This window comes from Diplotaxodon limnothrissa, linkage group LG14, assembly GCF_057381915.1.
Source record: "Diplotaxodon limnothrissa isolate DT_005_m linkage group LG14, D_limnothrissa_male_GT1.1, whole genome shotgun sequence".
NCBI classification, from domain to species: Eukaryota; Metazoa; Chordata; class Actinopteri; order Cichliformes; family Cichlidae; genus Diplotaxodon; species Diplotaxodon limnothrissa.
The window spans coordinates 16,926,802-16,953,644 of NC_140609.1; the positions used below are offsets into that span (position 1 = coordinate 16,926,802).

At 42.5% G+C, this 26,843-nt stretch overlaps 1 protein-coding gene across 1 annotated transcript in view; it reads left to right on the top strand.

Moving 5' to 3' along the window:
- LOC146618656 (cell adhesion molecule DSCAM-like) overlaps positions 1–26,205 on the top strand; it is a 119,640-nt gene extending 93,435 nt beyond the window's left edge. The window contains exons 12-33 of the mRNA XM_085370099.1: positions 6,375–6,571; positions 7,040–7,136; positions 7,265–7,393; positions 7,537–7,704; positions 8,264–8,334; positions 8,776–9,019; positions 9,732–9,878; positions 10,805–10,960; positions 11,055–11,188; positions 11,316–11,469; positions 11,638–11,755; positions 11,838–12,004; positions 12,475–12,573; positions 13,559–13,747; positions 14,517–14,807; positions 17,186–17,362; positions 17,713–17,743; positions 17,983–18,098; positions 18,178–18,342; positions 19,913–20,113; positions 20,529–20,831; positions 25,703–26,205. Coding sequence (XP_085226225.1) covers positions 6,375–6,571; positions 7,040–7,136; positions 7,265–7,393; positions 7,537–7,704; positions 8,264–8,334; positions 8,776–9,019; positions 9,732–9,878; positions 10,805–10,960; positions 11,055–11,188; positions 11,316–11,469; positions 11,638–11,755; positions 11,838–12,004; positions 12,475–12,573; positions 13,559–13,747; positions 14,517–14,807; positions 17,186–17,362; positions 17,713–17,743; positions 17,983–18,098; positions 18,178–18,342; positions 19,913–20,113; positions 20,529–20,831; positions 25,703–26,205 — 3,857 coding nt within the window. The remainder of the gene's footprint in view (positions 1–6,374; positions 6,572–7,039; positions 7,137–7,264; positions 7,394–7,536; positions 7,705–8,263; positions 8,335–8,775; positions 9,020–9,731; positions 9,879–10,804; positions 10,961–11,054; positions 11,189–11,315; positions 11,470–11,637; positions 11,756–11,837; positions 12,005–12,474; positions 12,574–13,558; positions 13,748–14,516; positions 14,808–17,185; positions 17,363–17,712; positions 17,744–17,982; positions 18,099–18,177; positions 18,343–19,912; positions 20,114–20,528; positions 20,832–25,702) is intronic.
- The last annotated feature ends 638 nt before the right edge of the window (positions 26,206–26,843 follow it).

Consider the following 26,843-nt stretch of genomic DNA (forward strand, 5'->3'; position numbering starts at 1 on the left):
AATAACTTAGAATACAAAACTGAAAATGACCAGGACAAAGCACACATTACAAAAAATGTGAGGATAAACAGAACCAAAATGTCAAAACTCAAAACACAGGGGCAAAGACACGAGACCGTGGCATTTTAGTTTTGGACACATGGTTATTGTTTATTAAGTAAATAGTGTTCACCTTTTTTACACCTCTTCTAATGTAAGGGAATTTGACCATGTGGCAAAAAGCTTTGAAAGGGTATAAATCTTTGCATTCCTCTGTTAAGTCCTCCTCTTCCTTTCTGTTGTCTTTGTTCCCTCTCTTTCACTCCCTTCTCGACCACCTCAGCTTTCTCCTCCTCTCCTGTCTCCCCCTCTTCGCACTCACGCTTTCTCCTCTACCCGTCCGTGTTTTATTACCAGGCCCCTGTAATATTGCTGGATATTAAAAAATATACATCAACTGAGCAATTACAGGCCATCAAAAAGAATAGGTTTAGCCCGGGGCTGTGCAAGTGCTGCACGGTAGATGCATAGAGATCAGATGAGGAGAAGGCCTTACCTCTGCTCGGGCCACTGAAGCACAGCCGAGAAGATGTAGAACATTTTAGGTACTGCATTGTACTTCGCATGTTTCATTCACACGTGTTTGTATACAAGGTCAAAAACAGCTTGAATACCTCAATGTGCACAGAGAGGTATTCATATGTGCAGTCAGGGGCACAGGAACACTTCAGCAGTCAAGCATGCGCTCGTAGGTACAACCGTAAATGATGAATACAGTCGTGCACACGTGATTTCACAGTCATTGTGCGCCCTTTCTAGAGTTCTTTTCATGAGCAAACATGATCCCTGTTGATGTTAACTCGCCGAGGCCTCCGATTTAGATGGAGAAAATAGCCCCTGTTAAGGAGCAATAACATTTAGAGATGGGGCTGAGGAGACTCTGTTTATAGGACTCACTTAAAATTCATAGTTGCTATGCAAAATAAATCAGCAGTTTCCTGCGCGGGGGCAGTGGGTACGGGAATGATGGCGCTGGGAGCGAGGGAGAGGGAGGGGCTCCAAGTGAATAAGGGATGAGGTTTAAACGTCGGCAGTCCCAAGTCTGACACGCACAATAGCGCACAGACCCGAGCGTGCACATCCGCGCAGGCACACACAAACGCGCACGAGTATCAACCCCCTTTTGATTTTTGCTGGCTGCTTCAAAGATGAAAATGTGCTGTGAGGGAGGGAAAAAAGACAGAGAAACATGTTGAAAGAGTCTGTGTGTAAGTGTTTGTTTGTTTGTATGTGGGGGGAGGTTACTGTACGCGGGATCCGTGCTTGTGTGCGGACGTGCTTGTCGAGTCTCTTGATTTGAATGTAGAGCATCAAAAACAAAAGACTGAGAGATATAAGTCTGATGTTTTTGGCAGATGGCAAATGATCACAGATATACAGATGTTTCAAAGACATGTTTGAGCTAATTAAAAGATAAGGCACACAATTTAGTTTTCCCTCTAGAGGGAATTTACAGGTTGTTTTAGCCACACTAGAAGCAGAGATCCTGAGCAGGATGGCAGTGTTATTATTCTGCTCCTTTCATTTTAAAAGGAAAAATTGTATTGTAAACTTGATAACACCCTTTGCCATCATCAGGCCAAGGTTTTTATTCATCCAATACTATTATAACATTGTTATTTTGACACATTAGTGTGCTGTTGTTATCATTTAACTCATCAAACATCCTCACAGAGCTTATGGCATGTGTGTAAGCCTGAACTCAACTTAAAAATCCAACGCTGGTGAGGCCTTGATACGTGTGGTATCCGGTATAGCGACACCTTCACGCATGCCACCGAAATGATGAATAACAACTGAGCAAAAAATAATCTGCAGCATTTTTCAGCCTGCGTGACGTTTCAACACATCAGAGTAATTCAAACGCCATCATGCAAATAGCCATTCACACAAGTGTGGGATAATAAATGATTAATTATGTTTTCAAGTACTTTAAATGGCTTGTGATTGTCTAACCTTCCTGGCACTCCAAGTATAATCAAAGCGTACTGTGTGCAGCCAAAATAAATTATTACAAAGTTAGCTACAAATGCTGGTTCAACCACAGGAATGCTTTGTGTTTGTGTGCGCGTGTGTGTTTGTGGATGACGGTGGGTAACAGGTCTGTTTCTACAGTGCTCTCTGTGTTTTACTTTGGATTTGTTTGTGTACATGCATGCCTATTGTGTGTAGATGCACTGTGCATGTGTGCAAGGCCAACGTTGCTGTATTTATGCATTTCTGAGTGTGAGTATGTGTGTGCGCCTGTGCATATCTGAGGTTCGTGTACGCCTGTGTGAGACAACAGCACGGCCAGCGGACTTGTCTGCTGTGTATGAATAATCAAAGTGGTCTCTCTCATCATTAAATCATCACTGTCCTGGTGGGAGCCTGAGGAGGGAGATGGAGCGAGAGAGCGAGGGAGAGAGCGAGGGATCATAGTTAGCGCTGCAGGGGTACATGCTCGCTCTTTCTCCTCCATCGTGTACTGTGGCTGAGATGTGTCATGAGCACAAGTCTTTTCTGCTCTCTGCGCTCGCCCACTTAGCTCCCCCAGACACATCCGCTCTCGTGCGCACACATATTCATACATACGTGCACGTTGTTCAGGAGTGTACAGACACTCGCGCACTGAGTCAAACACACTTTCTTGGAAGCGAAGGCCTCGGAGCGCTGCTACAAAAGCATCTGCCACATGTAGCTGCTGTTACTGTCCTATTCAGTCACACAGTCCTCACCACTGCGTGCAAACACCTCAAAATGCATAGCGCATATATACCGGTAGTACAAATGTGTTTTCCTAATAAAAACAAGACTTGGAGATTTGTCTTTTTGACAGAATCCTTTGTAGCTGATTAACCGACGAAAGCTGCTCCACTAATTAATCTTAAAATGACAAGGAGTCTAAAGCGTCTCTCAGTTTTGCATCATTTTGTAACCTCTTTCAGCCTATTACAACCCCAAACCTGCCCATTATTAAAAAGCAGATACGATATCATGCAAAAGTCTTGAGTCGGCCCTCATTTCTTTATATTTTGCTTTCAGGGAGCCAGACTTTCTTGTCTTGAGCAATAGCTCTCAAGGCTGTCTGAAGGTCTTTCAAAGCTTTACTTTGGACATTTGCTGTTTTTCCCGCTCTGTCCAGTCCAGTCCTTGTACCTGACCAGTTTCAGAGGAATGTTTTTGTTTTGTTTGCTTTCTTAGCCACTTAAGACTGACATATAAATCATTCAAGCATAAAAAAAAGCAAGGCTGTTGTTTCTACACACACCAGCGAAAAAATCTATTTTTAATTGTATCTTTAGGCACTTTGTTACTAGTGGTCTGTCACAAAAAAAAATTTTTTTGTTCAATTGATGAAAAATACCAAAGATAACAGTTTGATAGCCATAAAATCTTTGCACCGCTAATTCCCCAAGAGCTATGAACTGTGAAAACTTGGCAGCATGGTTGCAGGCCTAAAAAACAGCAGTACCTGAGAGAGTCATCGTACTCCTCAGTCGATCCATCTACAGTTCACTTAAGCTTCATCAGAAATGGTCTCAGGAATATGGGAAGGAAAGGTTAAGGTATGCCCAGTTAAACAAAAAACTCAAGTGAAAATCAGTGGCAACTAGTCTTATGAAGAGACGAATCCATTTTTTGGCTCTAATCATCATCAGTATGTAGGGAGAAGGTCAGGAGAGACGTACAGCTGTCTGTAAAACACGGTGGAGGCTCTGTCAGGGTTTGGGGCTGCGTTTTAGCCAGTGGTGTTGGAGATTTGATCAGAATTGATGGCATGGCAATGACACATGGCCAATGCAGTAAAAGGATATTGGATAGGAAAAACACACACTGCAACACTGTCAGTCATGGACTGGCCTCCCCAGAGCCTGGACCTCAACATTATTGAAGCAGCGTGGGACCATATTGAGTGAGGATGGGGGGAAAAGGCAGACAACATCCGAAGAAGAACTTTGAATGTCCTTCAAGAAGCCTGGAGAACTATTCCTGAAGACTACTTGAAGAAATGACAAGAAAGGTTAGTTAAGAGAGCTCAGGTTGTGTTGAAGAATAAAGGCGGACATAACAAATATTGAGTTGGAATCTGGTTAGAATCGTACAAACTCTTTCTTATGTATGGTTGCACATTTCAGTTGCTGAACCCATGTCCCATTTTCCATGTCCCTAGTAAAATATAAGGAAATGAGGGATGGCTCAAGACTTTTGCACAGCACTGTAGACTAGAGAAAGCTAGGGTGACAATTGGCAGGTAAGGACATGCATAATCCCAAGTGGAAATCAAGATTTAAATGAATGTCCTTAATATGCTTTTACAATTTATTCAAATGCTCTTGTGAATACAATTTTAATATAAAACTTAAAAAAAACTTCATAAAACATTATTTACATGTGGCAAACATTATTTGATGTATTATTTATTGTCATTTGTTGAAATCTGTGGCTCATATTTGTCTGCTTAGATACCTTTTAAGATTCAGTATCGTCTGTAATTACAGCTTTTCTAATAGGAGTGATTCCCATAACCATATTCTGCTGCTGATTTCGATGTGCTGTCTAACACTACTGACAGCAGTCGGATCCTCTGAATTGTTTTACTTGAATTGCAAAGTGTATAATAATAATTGAGATAATGCTCTCTTCGATGGAGATTAACATATTCATTCAGTCTGCTCAGACTGCAGGAGCTAATATGGTGTAATCCAATTCAGGAGCTTCACACCTTAGAGATCATTATGGTGTGAATAGCACCTGAAAGTCTCTGCGAGTGTTACGATCAGGAGACAGCTTCGTGTAAGAAGGGAGAAAAAGATGGAATAAAAGAGAGTGTGAGTACGAGAATAGTGTGAGTAGAGATTGTGGGTGAGAGACGTTCACAACAGATACTCATTCTGCTGAACGACACACTCGCACATGGGCTAGATGTGCTGCTAATGAGCCTGGTGTGCGGTTACGGTGTAGAGCCAGACCGACTCCACTCTCAGACCGAAGGGAGTTCAGTCAGGAGTCACTGCTTTTTTCTCCTTCCTCCATTCCTCTACCTCATCTTCAGAAAGGAGCACGTTACCCTTCACTGTCTTTATCAAAGCAGGCGCTGGCTTACCTGAAAGGCTCCTTTTCAGTCTTCTAAGTACTGGGAGAGACAGGCAGACTCAAACAGGAGTTCGTGGCGGTCCCTGGAGTGTTTAAGTGGTTGTCATAATTGTCACAAAAAAGCAGAAATAGAGTTTTCTCAGCATTAGACAAGAAACACAGTAGAGTGTGCCATGTTCTGGGAAATACATATTGATATATTTTAATTTGATGTAAAACTCTATGCTAAAACGTGAAGGTAGTGATTCCAAAGTGGCACATACACATTAAGCATTATGTCACATCCACATATAGAGAAACCTAGCACTAACAGTCAGGAAATTAATAAATCTTCTACTTTATTTCCCCTCAAATGGTGCCATATTTGTGGGTTGAGCAGCAGAGTTGAGCAGTTGGGTTGCGCCCATGAAGAACTATTGACTCTGGTTTGGTCTTGTTCATTGGATCGGATGATTGAAATCTGAGGAAACACTGCTGTGAGATGGAACTCAGAAGTGTTCACAGTTGTTGGGGTTAGACTCCAGGCAATCCCAAATCTCCACCGTCTGAGACCAAACTCTATCCTCTGAGATGACAGTGCTCAACCCCCACAGAGCCGGGTTTATCAGAGACTACCTCCAATATTTGGGAATTGAAAAGATGTTCCAGGTTGCTGTGGCTGTGTATCTAAATAAATAAATGACCCCAAACAAGAGTCAATAGCAAAATAAGCTGTTTGGCATTGACAGAGAATATTTGGCAAATTTTTCATGGGCCCAACCCTCCTACTCAACTCTGCTGCTCAACCCACAAATGCATTTTCCTTACATAGGCGATATTTAAAGGGAAATAAAGAGGCTTTCCAACAATATAGGATTTATTTGCAACAAAGAAATAGTCACCCTTCACACCCCAAAACAAATTTCCTTCCTTTTTCTGTATATAGGTAGATACATTTGTGTGTGTCAGCTTTGTGTATGTAGTGGAGTTTTTTCTACTCTTCGCTCGATATGATGACAAAGAGAGGGGATATCCCTAATATGGTCATCTCAATTATGTGGGTGTGGCTGTGAGCAGGGTAATCCTGTCTACTTGAAGTTTAACTCTTGCTCTGAAAGTTTGCTCAAAGGGAGGTTGGCCTTAAAAGGAGAGGCGCTAAAACAGCTTGTTTCAGAGAATCATGCAAAGCTACTGTAGTGGAGTTCAAGAACAAATAAATACAGTAAACCATATTGTTTTCTTTTCACTTTTACTCATTACCCACCCAACTCTCCGTTCAGTACCAGCCATGATCACCTCCTACCCAAACACCACTCTTGCCACGCAGGGTGAGGAGAAGAGGATGAGCTGCATAGCTCACGGAGAGAAACCCATCATGGTGCGCTGGGAGAAAGAAGAGCGCATTATCAACCCCGAGACCAGCAGATATGTGGTCACTGTCAAAGAGGTGGCCGACGAAGTCATCTCAACGCTCGTGGTAAGTGCTCGGTTTCACTGTAAATCGAAACGCATTTCAAATCTTCGGGGAGCACGCCAACCTTCAGTCATTTTATCTGTACAGACAGATGGAAAGCAGAAAGGGAGGAGTAGAGGAGGCAGGGCAGAGGAAAACTCAGGCTAAAAGACATTCTCATTGTATTAATCTTTGAGTATGAATTATTAATTATTAAGGAGGTATTTTCCAATTAAATTTAATGGTTAATACACATTATGAACAAGTACAAATGTAATGCAGTAAATTGAAGCAATGTACGCCAAGAGATAATCGAGTGGAGGTCCAGCCTCTCTCTAGTTTATCGCAAATTAAAAGATGAAAGTGCTGGAGATGAGTTCAGTGCCCTGCTGTCTTTTAAACTCACTCAGGATGAAACAGTGTTTTAGATTCCTACCTGATAGCAAAGCTCTGCACACTTGAAAGCCTCGAGTTTGGTGTGTTTCTCTGTAGATTATGCCTACTCTTCGCGAGGACTCTGGGTTTTTCTCCTGTCATGCCATCAACTCCTTCGGCGAGGACCGAGGCATCATACAGCTGACAGTGCAAGGTGAGCTTCAACTCACCTCAGCTTTTTTTTTTGTGTCAGTGGATTGGTTTCAGGAAAAAGTTTTGAGTGATTTATTGGTGTTTGAGATATTTCGTATCTCTTTCTCTCTCAAACTTACTGTTCCACAGAACCTCCTGACCCTCCCGAGGTGGAGATTAGGGATGTCAAAGATCGAACCATAGCGCTCCGCTGGACTATGGGCTTCGATGGAAATAGCCCGATCACAGGATACGATATTGAGTGCAAGAACAAATCAGGTAGACGCGAGGAGAGGGGAGCGATGTAACTATCACGAGTCAAACTAAAAAAAACAACAACAATCCAGAATTAATAAAAGAGCAAAACCTTTATCGATTGTTTGACAGTGTGTGTTCACCCTCTTGTGTTTTGTTTCTTCTAGCGTCATGGCTATCAGCCCAGGTAACCAAAGATGTCTCGCCACAGCTCAACCAGGCCACTATTATCGACCTCCACCCTTCCTCCACTTACAACATCCGCATGGTTGCCAAGAACGTTATCGGCAACAGCAACCCCAGCAATGAGCTCACCATCACTACTGATGAAGCAGGTCAGTGAGCTTCAGTTTGGGGGAGTGATATTCTGTTTAACGTAGAGCCTGTTTCCTCCGGCCTCGCAAACCTGTTGAGTCGTCATGCACGTAATTATTTTGCAGTTGCTTTAAATGCAGGTCATCATCATTTTTTATATCTTGAGAAACAGCTCAGTCCACCGTTGCTTTTAGTCATCTCTATCAGTGTTCACTTACCCTCTATTGCCTATAATGATCCTCCCTCAGGCATTCCAGCACATTAAAATGGCACATTTTATCAGATTCATTGCTAAAATAAAGTGCTAAAATTCATATATCATTCCTCACATTATTTAAGGTTAAAGTTGATGATGTTACAAGTTTTTTTTTTCTTTTTTTAATTATTATTAAGTTAAGGTGAAACCTGCTGGGGTCATGAATCAGCAAGCGCATCGAGGAACATGCAATCTTAGCTCAACAGCACCATCTAGTGTAGCTGAACGCGATTGAAAACAAATGAAATTTCACAGTGAATCATCTTTCCCCGCATTATACCCAGCGGTGTTTAATAACGTTAAATGATGTGCTTCATTTGCAGCTCCTGATGGCCCTCCACAAGATGTCACTCTAGAGCCCACCTCCCCACAGAGCATCAAAGTTTCCTGGAAGGTGCTGTTTGAAAGTTTTTAAGTGCCGCTTTATGAGCTGAGCCATTCATACACAGGGACTATTCTCATGCATCTCATTAGTCATCGAGAATAAACACTAGACAGTCTTTTAATTTACAGCCGAATTTTTCCAAATACAGACCAAATACTGATTTGCATTTGCCATTCTATTTATTTATTAATTTATTTTTTGTGTGTTTTTCAGGAATTTAAACAAACTGCAATAAAGTAAAAATTATATCTTGAATTTAACAATGAAATGAACACAGTAATTAAGTGTATTCAGCTGCATTGATTAAAATCTGTGGTATGTATGGACTGACATAAGACAAAGTATTAATGTAATTATTTCAAATATAAAACACAATTAGCCATAAAGTATTTCAGAATTACCCAATAGGAAGAATCTGAGTAAGTCTGAGCTTCCTGATTCTCCTCACAGCCTCCACAGAAACACCTGCAGAACGGTGTGATCCGTGGCTACCAGGTGGGCTACAGGGAGTACAGCCCCGGTGGGAGCCACCAGTTTACCATTATCAGTGTGGACAGCACGGGCGATACCACAGAGAGCATCGTGCTGGACAACCTGAAGAAATTCACCCAGTACAGTGTGGTGGTGCAGGCTGCAAACAGAGCAGGCACCGGGCCGTCTTCACAGCAAGTGGTCACTAAGACACTGGAGGATGGTAAGCAGGGGATGTGGGCGCCTCTTACCTGGTGCATTTCCATGCAGCCATACTGAAAATGTTGCACTTTAGCAGTTAGAGTAGTTTGTAGCATAATAATGCATTTTAGTTATTCTGTATTTGTAACTGAAGCAGTTTTAGATATTTTGAACTGGATCAGCATATTCTCAGATTCCTCTCACATCAAGCCTTAAATGAGCAGGGGCTCAAAACCTTAAAGCTATTCTCGTGAAAAGGTTTCCATCTACTGGGCATATTTTGAACTGCATTACATCAAACAGTAAGCTTCTCTTCTGTCTGGGGCTCTAACATAGAAGGATATACAAACTTAAAAAGAAAAATAAAGTGTTTGTTCTTATTTAAAACCTTTTATTTTGTCTCTCAAAACACATCTCTTTTCCAAAATTAAAGAATGCATTCAGTATTTAATGTTAGAATATGACTTAGTCAACATAATAATACATTTAACATATCAGAATCACTGCAGGATGAAAATATATATCATAAACTTCCCTCATTTTAAAATAATCATAGTTGTAAAATAAAATGATTTATAAATGGAGGTTTTGACTTAATATTTGGTGGCAGGAGGTATTTGTGTGATTTATTTTTGGATACTTGTTCAATATCCTAGATGAGGGTACTTTTCCTTAAAAAGACTCCATTATGCTTCCACTTCAATACTTTTTTTTGTCTCCCTTGTCTCTGATAGTGCCGTCTCGGCCTCCTGAAAATGTTCTGGCAGTGGCCAAGTCTCCAGAGGTCATTTCACTCTCCTGGATACCTCTACCCAGGGAGGCTCTGAACGGGAACCTGCAGGGCTACAGAGTCATCTACTGGGCCAACCTGCCTGACGGAGGTACTAGCACACACACACACACACACACACACACACACACACACACACACACACACACACACACACACCTTTTAGTTGCCACTTAGGCCAATCCTTTGGTCCCTGTCTTTATTTCATTGCTGTTGCTTGCTTACCCAGGCACTAGGTGGCGCTGTGGTTTTGTCAAGGTGCAACAATATGATGTAAAATGGTGTTTTGAAGCTGTTTCAGTGTGTGTGTGTGTGTGTGTGTGTGTGTGTGTATAGGACAGTTATCACTTATTCAACACTCATGGTGCTTTGTCTCTGACTCATCCTGTTTGTGGTTAGCAGCAGAACGATGAGCTCATTTTTACCCATTTTTAAAGGTTTAAATATGATTTCCAGCCACCTTGTTGCATTAATAATGTTTTGTTTTTTTTTACGTCTCATGCAGTTTTATCTCCTTGGGATTATAAACGTACTTGCATGTTTTATATTTTTCATATTTTGTGACCAGCATGTGACTTTTGGACAATCAGCGGTGCGTTACACTACATCCTGATTGCTCACAAATGCTAATCAGCAGTAGAAACGCGAAGCCTGCAGTTCACAGAGGGAAGATTTGTGGTTGTATTTCCTGTGAATATATAGCAGTATAGCAGTGAGCGAACCTGCAGTCTGGCTGGGCGCCATCAATAATTCACAGTGCAATAATTCCAGCGAGCCTCATTGCTTCAGCTCTGAGTGACAGGACATAAGAAGAGAGGGAAGAGAAGATGAGAGTAGAGTAAAAATCCGAGTAATAATATAATAAAGTTTTGTCGGGTTAAAATACTTTATCTAAGTTTTATCACATGTGAAGAGGGATAGTTTTGTAACTTTTCAGAGCTGAATTAACTGCTCTTGCTCTACTCTGCCGCAGTTTATACATTCAGACTTATTAACATGTTTCTTTTTTTGTGTCAGAACTGGGAGAAATCAGAAATATGACCACCAGTCAGCCTTCTCTGGAGCTCGATGGTTTGGAGAAGTACACCAACTACAGCATCCAGGTGTTAGCCTTCACAAATGCTGGAGATGGTGTCCGCAGTGAACAGATCTACGTCCGCACCAAAGAGGATGGTATAAGAAATACCAGATAACTCCCCGTTGACTATAGTTTAGTTGCTCCTGGAAAATGCTTCAGTGTAAATGGCACTGTGTTGTTCCTCTGCAGTTCCTGGGCCTCCAGCAGGAGTGAAGGCCGCGGCCTCCAGTGGCTCAGAAGTCTACGTGTCCTGGCTGCCTCCGCTCAAACTCAATGGCATCATCAGGAAATACATCGTCTTCTGCTCCAACCTGCATCCGATGGTAATAGCATTTGTATACCACAAGATTTTCATGGTCTTCTTCAGTCTTCCTCACAAGCCTCTCTGCACTTTCTCATGCTGATGCTGCCCAGTGATACATTAATCCTTTCCGTCCCTTCGCTTCACAGGTGATGAGTGAGTTTGAAGCTTCTCCAGATGCATACATCTACAGGATCCCAAACTTGGTTCTGACCAGACAGTACAGTATCTGGGTGGTGGCTGTGACTGCTGCAGGTCACGGCAACAACAGTGAGAAAATCACAGTGCAGCCTCTGGCCAAAGGTACAAAATCCTAACTAAACTGGCCTTTTTTGTGTCATGTAGGAATTTTCCCACAGATTATTTCTTTAAGTGGAATTGCATGGTTCCTTTAATAGTGGTGCTTTAATCACACAGAGCATAAACTTATAAGAAGACAGGAACAGTAACTTATTTTTGTGCTGCTTTTAGCTCCAGCTAGGATCCTGACGTTTAATGGGACAGTGACCACTCCTTGGATGAAGGACATTGTTTTACCATGCAGGGCGGTTGGAGACCCTCCTCCCACCATCAAGTGGCTCAAGGGAAAGTAGGTCTCACACAGACGCACAAACAAGCATGTAGTACTGGTCAGCAGGATACAGATAGATTATTTTCATGCCTTTTTCCAGCACCAATGGGACACCTACACCCGTCCTGGTGGATGGTCGTCGTATTGTCTACGGCAATGGCAGCTTCCTCATCCGTACAGTGAAAGCAGAGGATTCTGGGAACTACAGCTGTGTGGCCAGCAACAACTGGGGGTCAGATGAGATCACACTCAATTTGCAGGTGCAAGGTAAGAAATATTTATTTTCTACCTTTTATATACACACTCACTGGCATTTGGGTGAGGTACACCTGTTCAGCTGCTCATTAACACAAATGTCTAATCAGCCAATCACACGGCACAAACTCAGTGCTCAGGGTTTAGGCGTATAGACATGGTCAAGACCAAACCAAGGATCAGAACGGAGAAGCACCTTTGGGATCTGGTGAAACAGGAGATTCATGGACTCATGGAAGTGCAGCCAGTAAATCTGCAGCAACTGTTTAACGCTGTCATACCAATGTAAACCAAAATCTGTGAATCTGTGTCACGAAGAATTACTGCAGTTCTAAAGACAGCAAGGTGCCCAACCCAATTCCTAATTACAGTGAACACCATATAGAGTAAACTGACTTTTTACATGCATCAAGTGAACCATGAGACACTTTAATCCAAGCGACTAACCGAGCATTGACCTTTGTTTGTCCTCATATCCACAGTACCACCTGATCAGCCACGCCTCACAGTGACCAAGACCACCACCACATCGATCACATTGTCATGGATACCAGGAGACAACGGAGGGAGTTCAATCAGAGGTGAGGGTGTCCAACATCCACAGAACATAACATGTGCACATACAACAGACAGTACAAGGAAGTGGATGGTCAACAACATACACCTTTATATAACAACAATTACCCCCACCACCACCACCACACACAAACTGTGGCCTGACCCCCATTTCTGCTGCTCGTGTCTCATTATCTGCTGGTGCAGCACAATACTGGAGTCCTAAAAGCCAGATTAAAAAGCAGCAGGGAAGATTAGGTCCTTTTAAGTGAAGATTAAAGCGCTCCATCTTAAAGAAAGTGTAATCACACTGAGACTAGTTGTAGTGATTTATCATTGCACATAATCGAGGGGCTCCTGTGCTCAGAGCTGGAGCCATTAAAGAAGCTGTCTATGATACCTTCTCTGTGATATTTGTTTTGCTTTCCTGCACAAAGCAACAGCCATCACCAAAATACACACATCTACTGCAAGTTTACTGATGTCTGTTTGCAGGCTAGCATGCAGCCTTTTCTCGGGATCCTGTGATGAGCGGTTGGTCTATTTTTCCTCATCCTTTGACCACAAAACCTATAAACAAACTGTGATTAAATTTTTCAGCTTCCTAGCCGATACGTGCCAAATTTATCTGAAATAGTTGGACCTGTTTGCCTTGATTCACAGTTGAGATCCTTTTTAGATGTTTAAGTTCTTCCGTGTCATAACATTTTTCGAAATTGTTCCAGGAATTTCCAGAATAAGCCTCTGTCTAAGCATTATTGAGAGTTTTCCTTTGATGATAAATGCAGGACCAGAAAACATTCTGGTGAATTAAAGGCTACAAATGTTTGTCTCTGTAAACAAAATACTTTCTTACATCCAATAATTAACTGTGGAGCCATAAATATATTAAAAAGGTAGGAACACAAGCTTACTATGTATTACTGGAAAAATATCAAATTTATTCGTACTCAGCTCACTCCAGATATACTGTGTCATGTCTTCATTCATACCTCTTTCTCCTCCTCGCAGGTTACATTCTGCAGTACTCAGAAGATAACAGTGAGCAGTGGGGCAGTTTTCCCATCAGCCCCAGCGAGCGTTCATACCGCCTGGAGAACCTGAAGTGTGGCACGTGGTACAAATTCACTCTGACGGCCCAGAATGCAGTGGGACCAGGGCGCATCAGTGAGATCATTGAAGCTAAGACTCATGGGAAAGGTGTGGAGTACTTTTTAAAAAAAAATATTATTATTATTATTATTATTATTATACTAACAAGTATTAATATGCGAACAGCAGTGCTACAACATTGGGTATAGTTGACCAGGAAAGGGTGCTTTTAAAATAAATAATATACCCTAACCCTATACAACAAACTTTATGCCACACCTACCCCAAATTAGCAGTACTGGTAATTAATAACATATTTTTTAATGTTACTGCAATGATTAATGCACCAGTTAGGTGCAAGCTCTTTAATGAAAACTTTTTTAATGCTAAAATATAATTATTGTTGTTTTCTGTGATTTTTTTTCTATTTTACAAAAATGCAGAAGATCATATGACCAAATGAAAGTTATTTACTTATAATTTTTAGTTTTAAAACAAGTTTTTGATATTTGTGTTTATTGTTTTATTTGTGTTTAATAAATTTGTTATGTGCTCTGCAGTCAAAGCAAAAATAGTTGTTACAGTTTTCCCACAGAGAGAGGATTCATGAGCTTAGATGAGGGAATCCATATTTGGACAAGATGGTGACATTTAGCAGCTAATGCTAGCTAGCTTCAGTGGCGAGCTTGGTGCACCCACACAGTCATGTGTGGGTGCACCAAGCGGGCAGACATAGATATCTGCTAAATAGTGGTGAACTATATCTAAAATAATACTTAAGCTACTTTGATTTCAATCACTGATACTGACTTTGTTTTTCAAGGTCAGTTGGTATTTACTTGCAAAAGTTGTAACTTTCTTTCTGTATTCTCTTCAGAACCTCAATTTGCCAAAGAACATGAACTCTTCACCAGCATCAACTCCACGAGGGCCAGGCTCAACCTGGCTGGCTGGAATAACGGAGGCTGTCCAATCACCTCCTTTATACTGGAGTACCGAGCAGTGGACTTGGGCACCTGGACCACAGCCCAGCGCACATCGCTGACCAAGAGCTACATCCTGTACGAATTGCAGGAGGCGACGTGGTACGAACTGCAGATGAAGGTCACCAACAGCGCCGGCTCAGCAGAGAAGAGGATCACCTTTGCTACTTTGAATGCTGATGGAAGTGAGTTTGGATTTTAACAGTTTGCATGTTACGGATCTTTGGATGAATCATGGATGACTCAAGAAATCATAAAAATGTTTAAAGAAATACTAAAAATGTGAAAAGTAGATGGAAGAAATGTTATTAGCAAAATTGGGCTCTTACTAAAACGAAAGTCTGTTGGTAAATGTTTAACCCTGTCATTCTATTGCAAGAAACCAGTCTGAGCCCAAGACTACAGTATATGGTCAAACATACTTAGATGTTGATGCCAGATTTGGAACTTGTCAGCAGAGCGCTGGGGAGTCTTAAACACCATCAACACTACAGGGTTGAGTTGATCTGGTTGCTGAACACTTCCATGTTGCAATAAAACCATTTTTAATTGATCATGTAATATCTAGGAATGAAGAAATTCCAGAAACTAACTTGTTGCAATGGTGGCATCCTGTTACAGTACCTCACTCGATTCCAGTGAGCTCTTTAGAACGACCTATTCTTTCACAAATGTTTGTAAAGGCAGGCCATATGGCAGGGTGGGCAACTCCAGGCCTCGAGGGCTGGTGTGTCCTTGATCCAACACAGTTGATGGCTAAATGACCTCGTCAACATGTCCTAAAGTTTTCCAGAGGCTTGGTAATGAAGTAATCATGTGATTCAGGTGTTTTGACCCAGGGTGATATCTAAAACCTGCAGGACACCAGCCCTCGAGGCCTGGAGTTGCCCACCCCTGCCGTATGGCTTGGTGGTTGATTTTATACAGCTGTGGCAATAAAAACATTAAAATTAAAAGATTTAGAGGTGTGGTCCCGTACCTTTGTCCGTATAGTGTATTTACAATGATTGCAATTAACAGTAATAATAATAGTAATTGTTTATTTATACAGAAAACTGTAGAGTGTTCCAGAGTTTGAAGAATATTTCCAATGAGCAGAAAAATTTGAAACGAATAACAAGGTATCCTACATGAAAAATACACAAAAATAGCTCATAATAAGAATCAAAATATATTAGCTGTTAAGAAGGGTCAAACTGTTAAAGGAAGACTTGAATCGAAGGCTGTTCTGAGCCGAGGAAACACTACAGCAAAAGTGTGATCCTTTCGTTGCTTCTCAGACTTGAGAGGTCTGTTCAGTAAAGCTTCTGTTAAATACTCTGGTGCTGTTTGCTGCTCGCAGAGTCGGCGTTACACCATAAAGTGCCATTCTGCACTTCTGCCTACAGTCGAGAATGTATTTTTTATTTAGATTGTCTGTCCCACTGTTTTATCAGCCTTTGAACAAGGCTCAGTAAGAGAATGGGGATGGTCTTCTGATTCTCCATGGGCTGTGGCGTCGCTCTATTTGCCTTGGGCTACAGATTGTGTCAGTCATGCACAAAGGATCTGTGAAGAAGGATAGGAACTTGTAAGCACTGTGCTCTCCAGACGGTTAACTTATTTCCTTTGAAGAGCTTTGCTGAGATGTGTAAGCTGCCTGTAAGGGTGTTATGTGTGCGTGCATGCATGTATGTGAGTGAGTGTGTGTGGGACACAAGTGTGTGTGGATGCTATTGTGAGTGTGAGAGTGGGTCTACAGCTTAATGCAGCTGCTGAGAAGCAGTCCTGCGGACTTAACACCACATATTCAGTCTGCTACAAACCTGGTTCCCCATCATCCCCCCACCAGCTATGGCAGATGGCTGCCCCTCCCTGAGGCTGGTTTCGCCAGAGATTTTTTCCTGTTGAAAGGGAGTTTTTCCTTCCCACTGTTGCTAAGTGCTTAATCAAAGCAGTCATTTGATTGTTGGGGTTTTCTGTATTGTTGTAAGGTCTCTACCTTACAATATAAAGCACCGGGAAGGGACTGTTGTTGTGATTTGGTGCTATATAAATAAAAATAAATTGAATTGAACTGAAAAGGTTTTGAGACCAGGAAGAAAATAGTTTAACTAATAAATTAAGACCAGATGAAAACAGCTACTTCACAAACATAGACAGGAAATGGACAAGCTGATCCAATGTTGCCAATGTGCATGCCGTTTAAAACAGCACCAAAATGTCACAAATACATATATTTTTGTAAGTTAAAACGTGTGCAAAGGTTTGCAACCATGTTAACCAGGTTTAAATCCACCGACTGGTCATGTGTACTCGAGTCTTCTCTTGGGGTTCGGCTGAATCCTTTGTGACATCCCAATAAAGAACACGCATGTGGAAAAGCAGCATCCTAAGAGAGAATCAGCATCTTATCATCCCTGTATTCTTTAACTGTGTTGCATAAAAGCTTATCTTCAGTGTTTGTCTTGCAGGAAACCATCAACAGCACTTTGTTGTTGTAGAATATTAAATGTTTTTGAAGATTCAAAAGCAAAGTATTTGAAAATGTTAACAAATGTTGTTTTTTCACCCTCCTTTCAAGGCACCATCCCTCCTCTGCTGAAAACAGGAGATCCCATCTCAGACAACATGTCAGGCAGTGGAGGTCTGAAGATGGTGGTGACCATCACCTCTATTCTTGTGGTGGCTGTGCTGGTTTTTATTATGCTCATGGTGCTAAAGAGGAGAAGGCGGGAGCAGAGGCTCAAAAGACTCAGAGGTGGGTTGTAGATTAAGTTGTGTTGCTTTTATAATTTGTATGAATTTGCATTCTGTTTACAGTGTGAAGTGTAAATCTGGTCCATAAACCCAACATGTCTGTGTGCAAACCTGATCTCCATTACACAGATAAGCACTCGGACAAAAATGTGTTGTGTAATTAATCTTAAATGTAAAACTTTAGGCTTAGTTTGCCTTTAAAATGAAGAAATTGCCTCTGTGAGTATTTTGCACCTGGCGCCTTTCTGTAAGAGTTGTTGTCAGTGATTGTAGACTCTTAGCGCTGCTGTGGATTATCAACTAGGACAGTGCTATTATAGTATATTAACTGCCTCTTTGCTGACTTCACAGATGCCAAAAGCCTGGCAGAAATGCTGATGAGGTATGTGTTCCTAATTTTAATTTATGCACACAGCTTTCCTTTGAGCGGGGAACATAAATCACTGTGTAGCCCGGAGTTACAGTGCCCATCAGTAAGAATCAAATATATCGCATGCACACTGTCCCTCCTGCTTTCTTACAGCTACTTATCAGCTTAAATTAAATTGAATTAGCATTTCTGCAATATAGTGCAAAATCACAGCTGAAAAGTAAGGATTTTTTTCCTATTAATCTCCTCAGTAAGAACACCCGGACCCCTGACACAGTGAACAAGCAGCAGCAAACGCTAAGAATGCACATCGACATCCCCAGAGCACAGCTCCTCATCGAGGAGAGAGACACCATGGAGACAATCGGTAAGGCCCTCAAAGTCAGACTTGTGCGTCTAAGTGTAAAATATGGACGATACTTAAAGTCTTTTCCTCCGTTTTGCAGATGACAGGTCTACCGTGCTGCTGACAGACAATGACTTTGGGGAGACCAATAAACAGAAGTCCTCCACAGTGACCCACACAGTCCACTACCAGTCTCTGTCACAGGCCACTGGACCGCTGGTGGATGTGTCCGATGCTAGGCCTGGAACCAGTGAGTCCCACCACCGTCAGTGCTCAACATTTATTTCCTCTACTACTAATAATACTAATACTACTGCAAGTGCTGTGCTGTGCTTCTAGCATACTGTTGAATACTGTCTTGTGGATAAAGCAGTAATATTGTTTTATTTGGTTGTTCTGCAGCTTCATCTTACACCATAAAACACAAACAGTAAAAGCTTTTCAGTGCAAATCGCGCTGAAGTACAGTACATGCAAAGCAAATGGGTTTTCTAGCCGGTCTGAGTTTAACAGTAGGCAGCTCACGTGGAGTATTGTACCACCTTTCAGCAGTGAGATGACAAAGCACAACAGCTGGGCTTCTGGTGTTTGAGTCCCACTGAAGCAGAAGTGATGAAGAGCTGTTATCTCCCTGCCTTTTCTTGACATATTCCCATCTGACTGCCGTGCTCCAACTGGCCAGCTGGACCCGAGTACAGACGCAGACCTCAATGCACACACTTAGTGATGTACCAAAGTGATTTTGTGCAGAAAGTTAGCTGCAGATGGATTCACCTAACAATATATTGTGGTATTTGTAACACCGAGTCACGCGGTTCATTTTGTCCTAATTAAATGGCTTAAACTTTAAATTATTCATTTTACAACAGGCTGTTTGAAATGTAAATCAAAACTAAATGGAATGATTATATTCTACTTTATAGTAGAAGACTCAAGGTGCTGAACTGACAGGGTGAGATAACCTCCCTCTCCAAAAGTACAGCAGCAGGGTTCTTGACTGTAAAAAATATGACTGTAATTCATCAGAAAAGTTCTTAATTTTCATTAACATGTGCTTTTTAGCTTTACTTGATATCTGCCAACACATAAACAAGACATAAACAGAACAACAGCATATCTGTGCTCACATAAAATTGAAAACATGGGCACGAGTCCAATATTCATCACAGTCAAACACACGCATTTGCAGTCATTTTTAATCAAACAGCCACACGATTGGGTCGTTTAATTTGTCCGGTGGGGCATGAACCCAGATGCTGACTCTGCTTTTTTTTCCTCCTCCCTGCTGCTGGCCAAACACCTCCATCATTTATCCCCCCATCCGCACAGATAAAATTACAGCCTGACCTACTACAATTACCAGCACTATTCTTCTCTGCACAGATCCAATCCAGGCCTTTTTTAAAGACTGAATCTGCCCAGCAGTGAATAGACCAGTAGTCTGTCTGGGTCAGGGTGATAGGTGACGGTTTGTGTGTCTGTCTGCAATGAGACAATTGGATTGAGTGTAATGTTCAGTTCTCTTAGAGAGAATAATTGTAGCTTTACATGAAAGCCCAGCAGGAAACGCACATATTCACTTTTTAAATCCCTGCACAGTTACGGAAAAAATGTGTTTTTTTGTTCGCATCCATTTGTCTCGTGCCTGTCATGTGTGGTGGACTCTGCAATGGTTGCTAGGACTAAATAGATCTATCCATGTCATTTAACAATTATTTATTAGATAACTAATAGTTAAACTAAAAAATATGCCTTTTGTTGTGTCAGAGGACTTTGGTGGTTTGAAAATTATTACCTGTGTTCATTAACAGTGCGACCCCCTCTGTCCTTACTTAGATCCCACTGCCAGACGCACTGCCAAAGCTGGTCCTGCCGCAGCACGGAGCCGATACGCCAGCCAGTGGACTCTGAACCGGCCACACCCCACCAGCTCCTCACACACCCTGACCACTGACTGGAGACTCCCCACTCCGCGTGCCACTGGATCTGTGGACAAAGAGAGCGACAGCTACAGTGTCAGCCCCTCACAGGATACAGGTAGAGCAGTGCTGTCCAGAAACAACATGGACTCATATGTAGCCCTTGGTAGAATTCAGGGTTTAAAGTTGGAGGAGGTGACGGAAATCGTGTTGCTGTTGGGAGATGTTCAAGTGTGAAGAGTCAGCATGAATATCACGTTGGCTTTTCTCTGCAATCCAAATCATTTGGGCTGCAGTTTTTTATTCCAAACTGCAGTTTTGGGGCGTACTCTTGGCTGAAGATTGCAGGGTACAAGTCCAACTTGAACCCACGCATTTTTTATATTTAAAACACATTAAATAATAAATAAACCTGAAAAGCACAGGAAATACGGCAATAATCCGCATATATGATAAACCGTAGCTTTTCATAATACACCATTCTTTACAATAACTAAGCACGTGCTATACGATGTGTGACTTGTGACCCTCAGATCGCGCACGGAGCAGCATGGTATCAACAGAGAGTGCCTCCTCCACCTACGAGGAGCTGGCCAGAGCCTATGAGCATGCCAAGATGGAGGAACAGCTCCGCCATGCCAAGTTCACCATCACCGAGTGCTTCATCTCTGACACCTCATCTGAACAGATGACAGCAGGGACCAACGACTACACCGACAGCCTGACCTCTAGCACACCGTCCGAGTCGGGCATCTGCCGCTTTACCGCTTCTCCGCCCAAACCTCAGGATGTCAGCAGGGTCATGAACATGGCCGTGCCCAAAGCGCACAGACCTGGTGAGGATGTGGTGTTTGTCACGCCCAGCGTACACACAGTTCGTAGCTGAACCACCCTTTCTGACAGTAAACTGCATTTAGATGTACAGAAAAGCTTCTATATTCGTCTTCTTCATTAGGAAAACTAGTTGAGAGAATTTAACCAGAAATCTAAGACAAAAAATGTGGGCAGCTGCAATCATTTATGCCACATGCTTGAGACTGACTGGGTTGCTCATCTGAACATAGCTTAACAGATGTTGCAGAGATCCATTTGCTTTCATGTGCACCTCTCTCACCTGTGTGGTTCGCACAGGAAAATTTGAGCTACTTCTTCACCAACAATGTGAGCAAACATGTCCTGGAAAGATTTTTGTTCTCCTGTAGCAGCCAACACGAGCTACAACAACACGAGCTACAACAACACGAGCTACAACAACACGAGCTACAACAACACGAGCTACAACAACACGAGCTACAACCCGACAGGCAGGTATAGTTTTGTGTAATGGGCAGAACAGCTAAATCACATTACATTAAAGATTTTCTCTAACCTCTCTAGTCTTTCAACAAAACCAGTGACTTTGGTCTCTTTGGTTTTTAAGCTGTTTTGTAAATGACCACATATTATTCTGCAGAAGCCGGTCAGTTCACTTTATGGCCACCCTCTGCTTTAATTCAGCTGCCATCAGCTTCCCATCCTAAGGATGCATCCCCTTAGTCTTCACCCAGCTGGTGCTAAGGTATTGTCTCATTAAACCAGTACAGAGCTCTTTACAGGCCTCCTGGGAGAGTAGCTCCTTGTTTTGGCAACTTTTAGGCCCTTAACAAAGCAACAAGAAGAATTCCAATATGCAGTTTTCCCTGCTGAACCCCGGGGAAGCTCGTCATTGTTAGAAAACAAAAAACGTTTTACTAGTAATTGATACGTATGTTTTGTTGTTTTTTTTTAAACTGTGACTCCAAAGTTTTTCATTACTTCTGCAATTTGAGGTAGACCTGCTGTGCTGTGCTCTCTCCTCTCGGTTTGTAGTCTTACCTTACGTGACCCTCTGCGCCTCCTGGGAGATTTGCAGCTCAGTTACAAGATCTGGCAGTCCCGCTGCAAAGCTGCTGGCCACACACAGAAGCGCAGACATTCAAAAACACACACATGTATTCACAGCTCTTTTGTCATCCCCTCTGATCTCTGGGGCCGCAGATAATTAGCAGAGTCGAAGGTGTTTGGAAATTTAGGTCTGTGTTGTTGTTATTTTGTTTCTCAACAATAAGCATCCCAGAATCTTCAGTTTGACCTGACTGGGTTGAGGCCTCTTAGGCTTCATTATGTTTGTAACATTTATGCACAGGACGGCGGACTCGTATCACCAGTTTAGCGGAGAGAGAGGTCGGCTAAAGGCTATCAGTCAACCTAATCTCTATTGCCTATTGTCACTCGGCACAAAACGGCTCTTTACCGCCACACTGGAGACCTGTCAGTGTGATACCAGACTCTTTTCAGGCTGGTGTGGGAGCGCGGAGTGTTGAGACCCTGGTGTCATTTACATTAGTAATTGACACCAGGTCTGGTAGGTACGGCTTTTCTTAGCTGTATAAGCATTGTGTATTTTGCTGCCTTTGCAGTTAATGGACTATAAAATGACTACATGGTTTTCTGGAAGTTTACAGTTAACAAAGATTTATCAAAGCTCTATTTATTAGTAAGTTGTCTTGTAGAGTACAGAGAGAGAGAGATGCAAAACATTAACCAATCTGGCCAAAATTATTTAGAAACATTGTATGCATATTACTGTTGAATATGTGGATGCAGGATCTCTGTCACCCAGGTCACGGTAGTCCTGAGAGCTTGAAAAAAGAAGGGAATGGGCCTTCTTTTATTTGTGATGACGTGTCCCCCTCAGGATCATCTCCAAAAGGAGAAAGTCCCCAGAAGACCTTCCTGGCCAGTTACCTGGGACTGAAAAAGCCTCTTGAATGAGAGTTTAAATGTTTTCAAAGACCAACAGAAGTCCAATTACAGGGAAATAGTGCTATCCAAAGCACAGGTGAGCATGGAAACTGGATGATAGGCGTAGTTCATCACTTATGGTGTGCACTTGCCCAGGACCGCTGCCGTATTAAACTTCTTAAAAGACATTTTTAATGCCATGTCATGCTTGCTTCTGCAGGTGTAGCCATACAGATGTGACAGCAGTATCGATCTTTCCAACAAGCTCTTAGAAGAGAGTGACTTTCCCAAAATGCCAGACAGCTCATTTAAAACATCTCCACACTTGTAAATTCTAAAAAATACAGACCCAGTGTGGAGGTTGTTTTGCTTGACTGTGGGTAAATGACCTGACTTCAACCCTATATTTGTCTCTATTACACCTGAGTGACATGAGCTCACCTAACCTGTCCATGCAGGGGTCAAAGGTGCTGCTTTCCACTGGGCCTTTGCAACAAATCCTCTGGATTTACGGGGCCATGAGCAGCAATCGTCGCACAATCAGCTTGTAAATATTTTGCGCGTAGCTCTTCCTTAACGACACACATAATATCCTTTGCAGAAGACTACAGCGATAAGGCAACAGACACTTGCACAGATTAATGTGTTTGGCAGAGAGCTGCGGTTGTATCGTGGCTACACATAACGCCCCATTACTGAACGATCGGAAATTTACTGGCTGATGAATTTTCAAACCACATTTCTAATGAGCCCCCACGGAATCACTTAAATCTATATTTAATTCAATCAACACTCCTCCTCATTCATCATCTTTGGTGGCACTAATAGGGCTTGTTATGAAACACAGTAAATTATTCATTCTCCCCGTGAACCCAGAAATCCATTCTCCAAGGTCACGTTGGGCTGAAAGTGCAAACATGACCTCGGCTAATGCTGTGCAGGCAGGAAGTGTGGGTCTACATATAGCGTATACTTCTGTGCATGTGTGGGCCGAGTACATGTGAGTGTGTCAGTGTGCGTGGGAGAGAGAGTGCATGCGTTGAAAATGTTATTTTAGCGTTAAATTGTACACGTGTTGAAATGTTGATCCCTGCTCCCGTGAAACATAAACGCTCCATGACTAATGAAACAGTGCAGGTGCTGCTCAGCTCATCAAGTGTTCAATCTCGCCGCAGAGCACCCAATCTGGTAACCTGACGCTCTTTTGAGATTGGCTTGTTTGCTGTGTTAAACATGTAATCCACTCAGTAGAATGGATACAATAGCAGTAAACTCGCTGAACCCAAAGCGCCTCTCCTAATCCAACACCTCACAGGATTATTTAACAATTGACAGGACAGCATTTAGTCAAAGTTTATCACTTGGTCAAGATATTAAATCTGACCTGCTTTATGTGTCCACAGGCCTTTGAAGGTTCTTCTCATTCCTGCAGTGAAACACTGAGAGAAAAGTGCAAATTGACAAATGAATGAATGTCATACATATATGCCGGTGGCAGAGACAAAGGCCATAACTCAGTTTCATCGCTTTAAGAGGAGAGAGCCACTGCATCACTGCATCCGTCCCTGACAGTGATAGCAAAGTTAACACTGTAATATTCACTTTCCTATTACATTATCTCCTGCACACTTTTCCCAATACCAATTCTTAAATTAAATAGATTCACAAATAGCGAAGATTGGTATTACATTAAAATAATAGTCGTGAATCATAATCCCGAGAGGGGCCCAAGATGAGAAAATGTACCGGCGTGAATGTGAATTAAATATAGATTTCTTTTCCGGCTCTGTGCAATTAATTTAAACTGAGGGGAAGGAAGAACAAGCAGGGAGCCCAGAAAGTAGCTTCACTGTTTCAGGGCAAGCAGAGGCATCTCTTAAAATCAGCTTATGTTAAATGATATCTCAAAGATTTCTTTATTTCCTCCTCACTGAAGCAGTGCCTTAGATTGATTTAAATACCCCTGATAGCTGACAATAAATAACGCTTCCCAAATCGATGTCTTCAGCAAATCAGCAAATGACCGCGTGTAATCTTGTGATGAAGAAGCCAAGGAGAATTATCACCCGACTCTATTGCCAGTAGCTCTGCAGAGCATTTTAATGGCTTTCACCTCATTGCTTTGGTTTATGGTGCATAACATAACTACTCATTAGTCCCACTGGTCTTAGCATTTCCTCCAGACACAGAAGCTAAATGATTTAAAAAAAACATCCTGACACCCATTATAAACTGTCTCGCCCCCCAAAACCGTTAGAATCTATGTAATTGAGCATTTAGCAGCTAGAGATAGAAAAGACAGATATTTCCATCATGGGCAGAGAAAAAGAAAGCTACCCAAGGTTGGTAACCCCACTGGCAACCTCCGGTCTCTAGAGAAGAATATGCAGATGGTGAGTAGTTGCTGAAGTTTTCTGGGTGAAATTGGTCACAGGAACCCTGGGTGCTGCACCTTGGTCTCTACCAGATTATTTGCATGGAAAACACAGATTTGTCTGCAAACACTCTCTAACTAACCACCTAGCACCAGCCAGACTAGGAGAACAATTCACCTTCACAGCCTCAGCACTGAGACCAACATGATTCAAAAGGTGCAACTCCATTGCAGTCCTCACTTCTTCATTACTGCTTTGTGAGTAAGTGACGAAGGTGTTTTCCAGACATGTCAGTGTCTTCAGTACAAACTGTGGGCAACTGCAGCAATCTGCAAGCAACCAAGCAACCTCAAGGAGGTTTGGGTGTAGCGCTGCATACTTCTTTGTGACCACTTTATAGTATTAGCAAGCATCCTCCTGCTGTGGTTTCTCATTAACCAGTGGTTGCCATGCAGTCTCCAACTGGTCTTTAGGCCTCTGTGAGTGGGACATTAGTTAGTTTCACAAACACCTTAGAAGCTGACAGCATTTTTAGTCTTTTTGCTTGTCTCCTGTGTGTCACCTCCCAGGAGGAGAGCTGGTCCACTTGCCGCCTTACCTCCGTATGGACTTCCTGTTGAACCGCGGCGTGCCTCTTCCAGCCCGAGGTGGGGGCGTCAGCAGCAGTAGTGGCAGCAGCAGCAGTGGAGGTGGTGCTGGAGCAAGTGGAAGTGGTGCCGGTGCTACAGGGGAAACAAGAGGAGGCGGAGGAGCCATGGGTCAGACCTGCCTGGAGCCCCAGAGGAGCCGTACCCTGAAGAGGCCACCTCCCATGGAACCCACCCCTATGGAAGTGCCCTCACCCAGGGAGGTTCAGCAGTGGCAGCCAGGAACTGCTTCCACCCTCCCACACAGGGATGTCCGGGAGAGGGGAGAGGCCCGTGGTGAGGTCCGGGGAGAGGTCCCTTCCTCAGGAGATCTAGCCCAAGCACAGGCTGCCAAGCTTAGCACCTCCCAGGAGTCACTGCTGGACTCCAGAGGACACCTGAAACAGAGCAACAACCCCTATGCCAAGTCTTACACTCTGGTATAACACTGGGACACAGAGGACTGCTTCAGACAACAGGACTACTGCAGACACACTGGAGGAGGAAGGACAAGAGGCAGACGAAAGGCACAGGACGGACAGTTTTCCACAACAGAAATTGTTGTATATAGAGCTGTTTCTGACATGCGTCTGAAGTGGATGCTTTTCTTTGAGTCTGTCTTTCTTTCTTTCACTCTTTTCTTTGTTTCCTCTCTCGCTCTTCTCTGTTGCTTTCACACCTTTCATTCTCTCACGCCTCGCTCCTCTTCTGATGAAATTTTCTCTCACAGTTTTTATTTTCTACTTGAATATTCTTTTATTCTAAAGTGACAAAATATGAGGATTGCCAAAATGATTTATTTAAAATTTGAGAAAGAGAAAAAAATACTATTGAATTTATATCAAGGACAATTATAGTCATTATTAATATTACTATTATTATATAAAACAGAAAATATTTAAAAAAGAAGAAGGGACAGGGAGGAGGACTCTGCAGGAGAACGTTGCTTTCTTAATTTATTTTTGTTTTATTGTCGCAGTGTGATGAAATCTGTGGTTGGGAAACTGAGGGGGTTTTTAGCACTACAAGGAGCCAACAGAGGAGAAGAGGAGAGACCCCAGACGTGACCGCCAATGCTGACCAA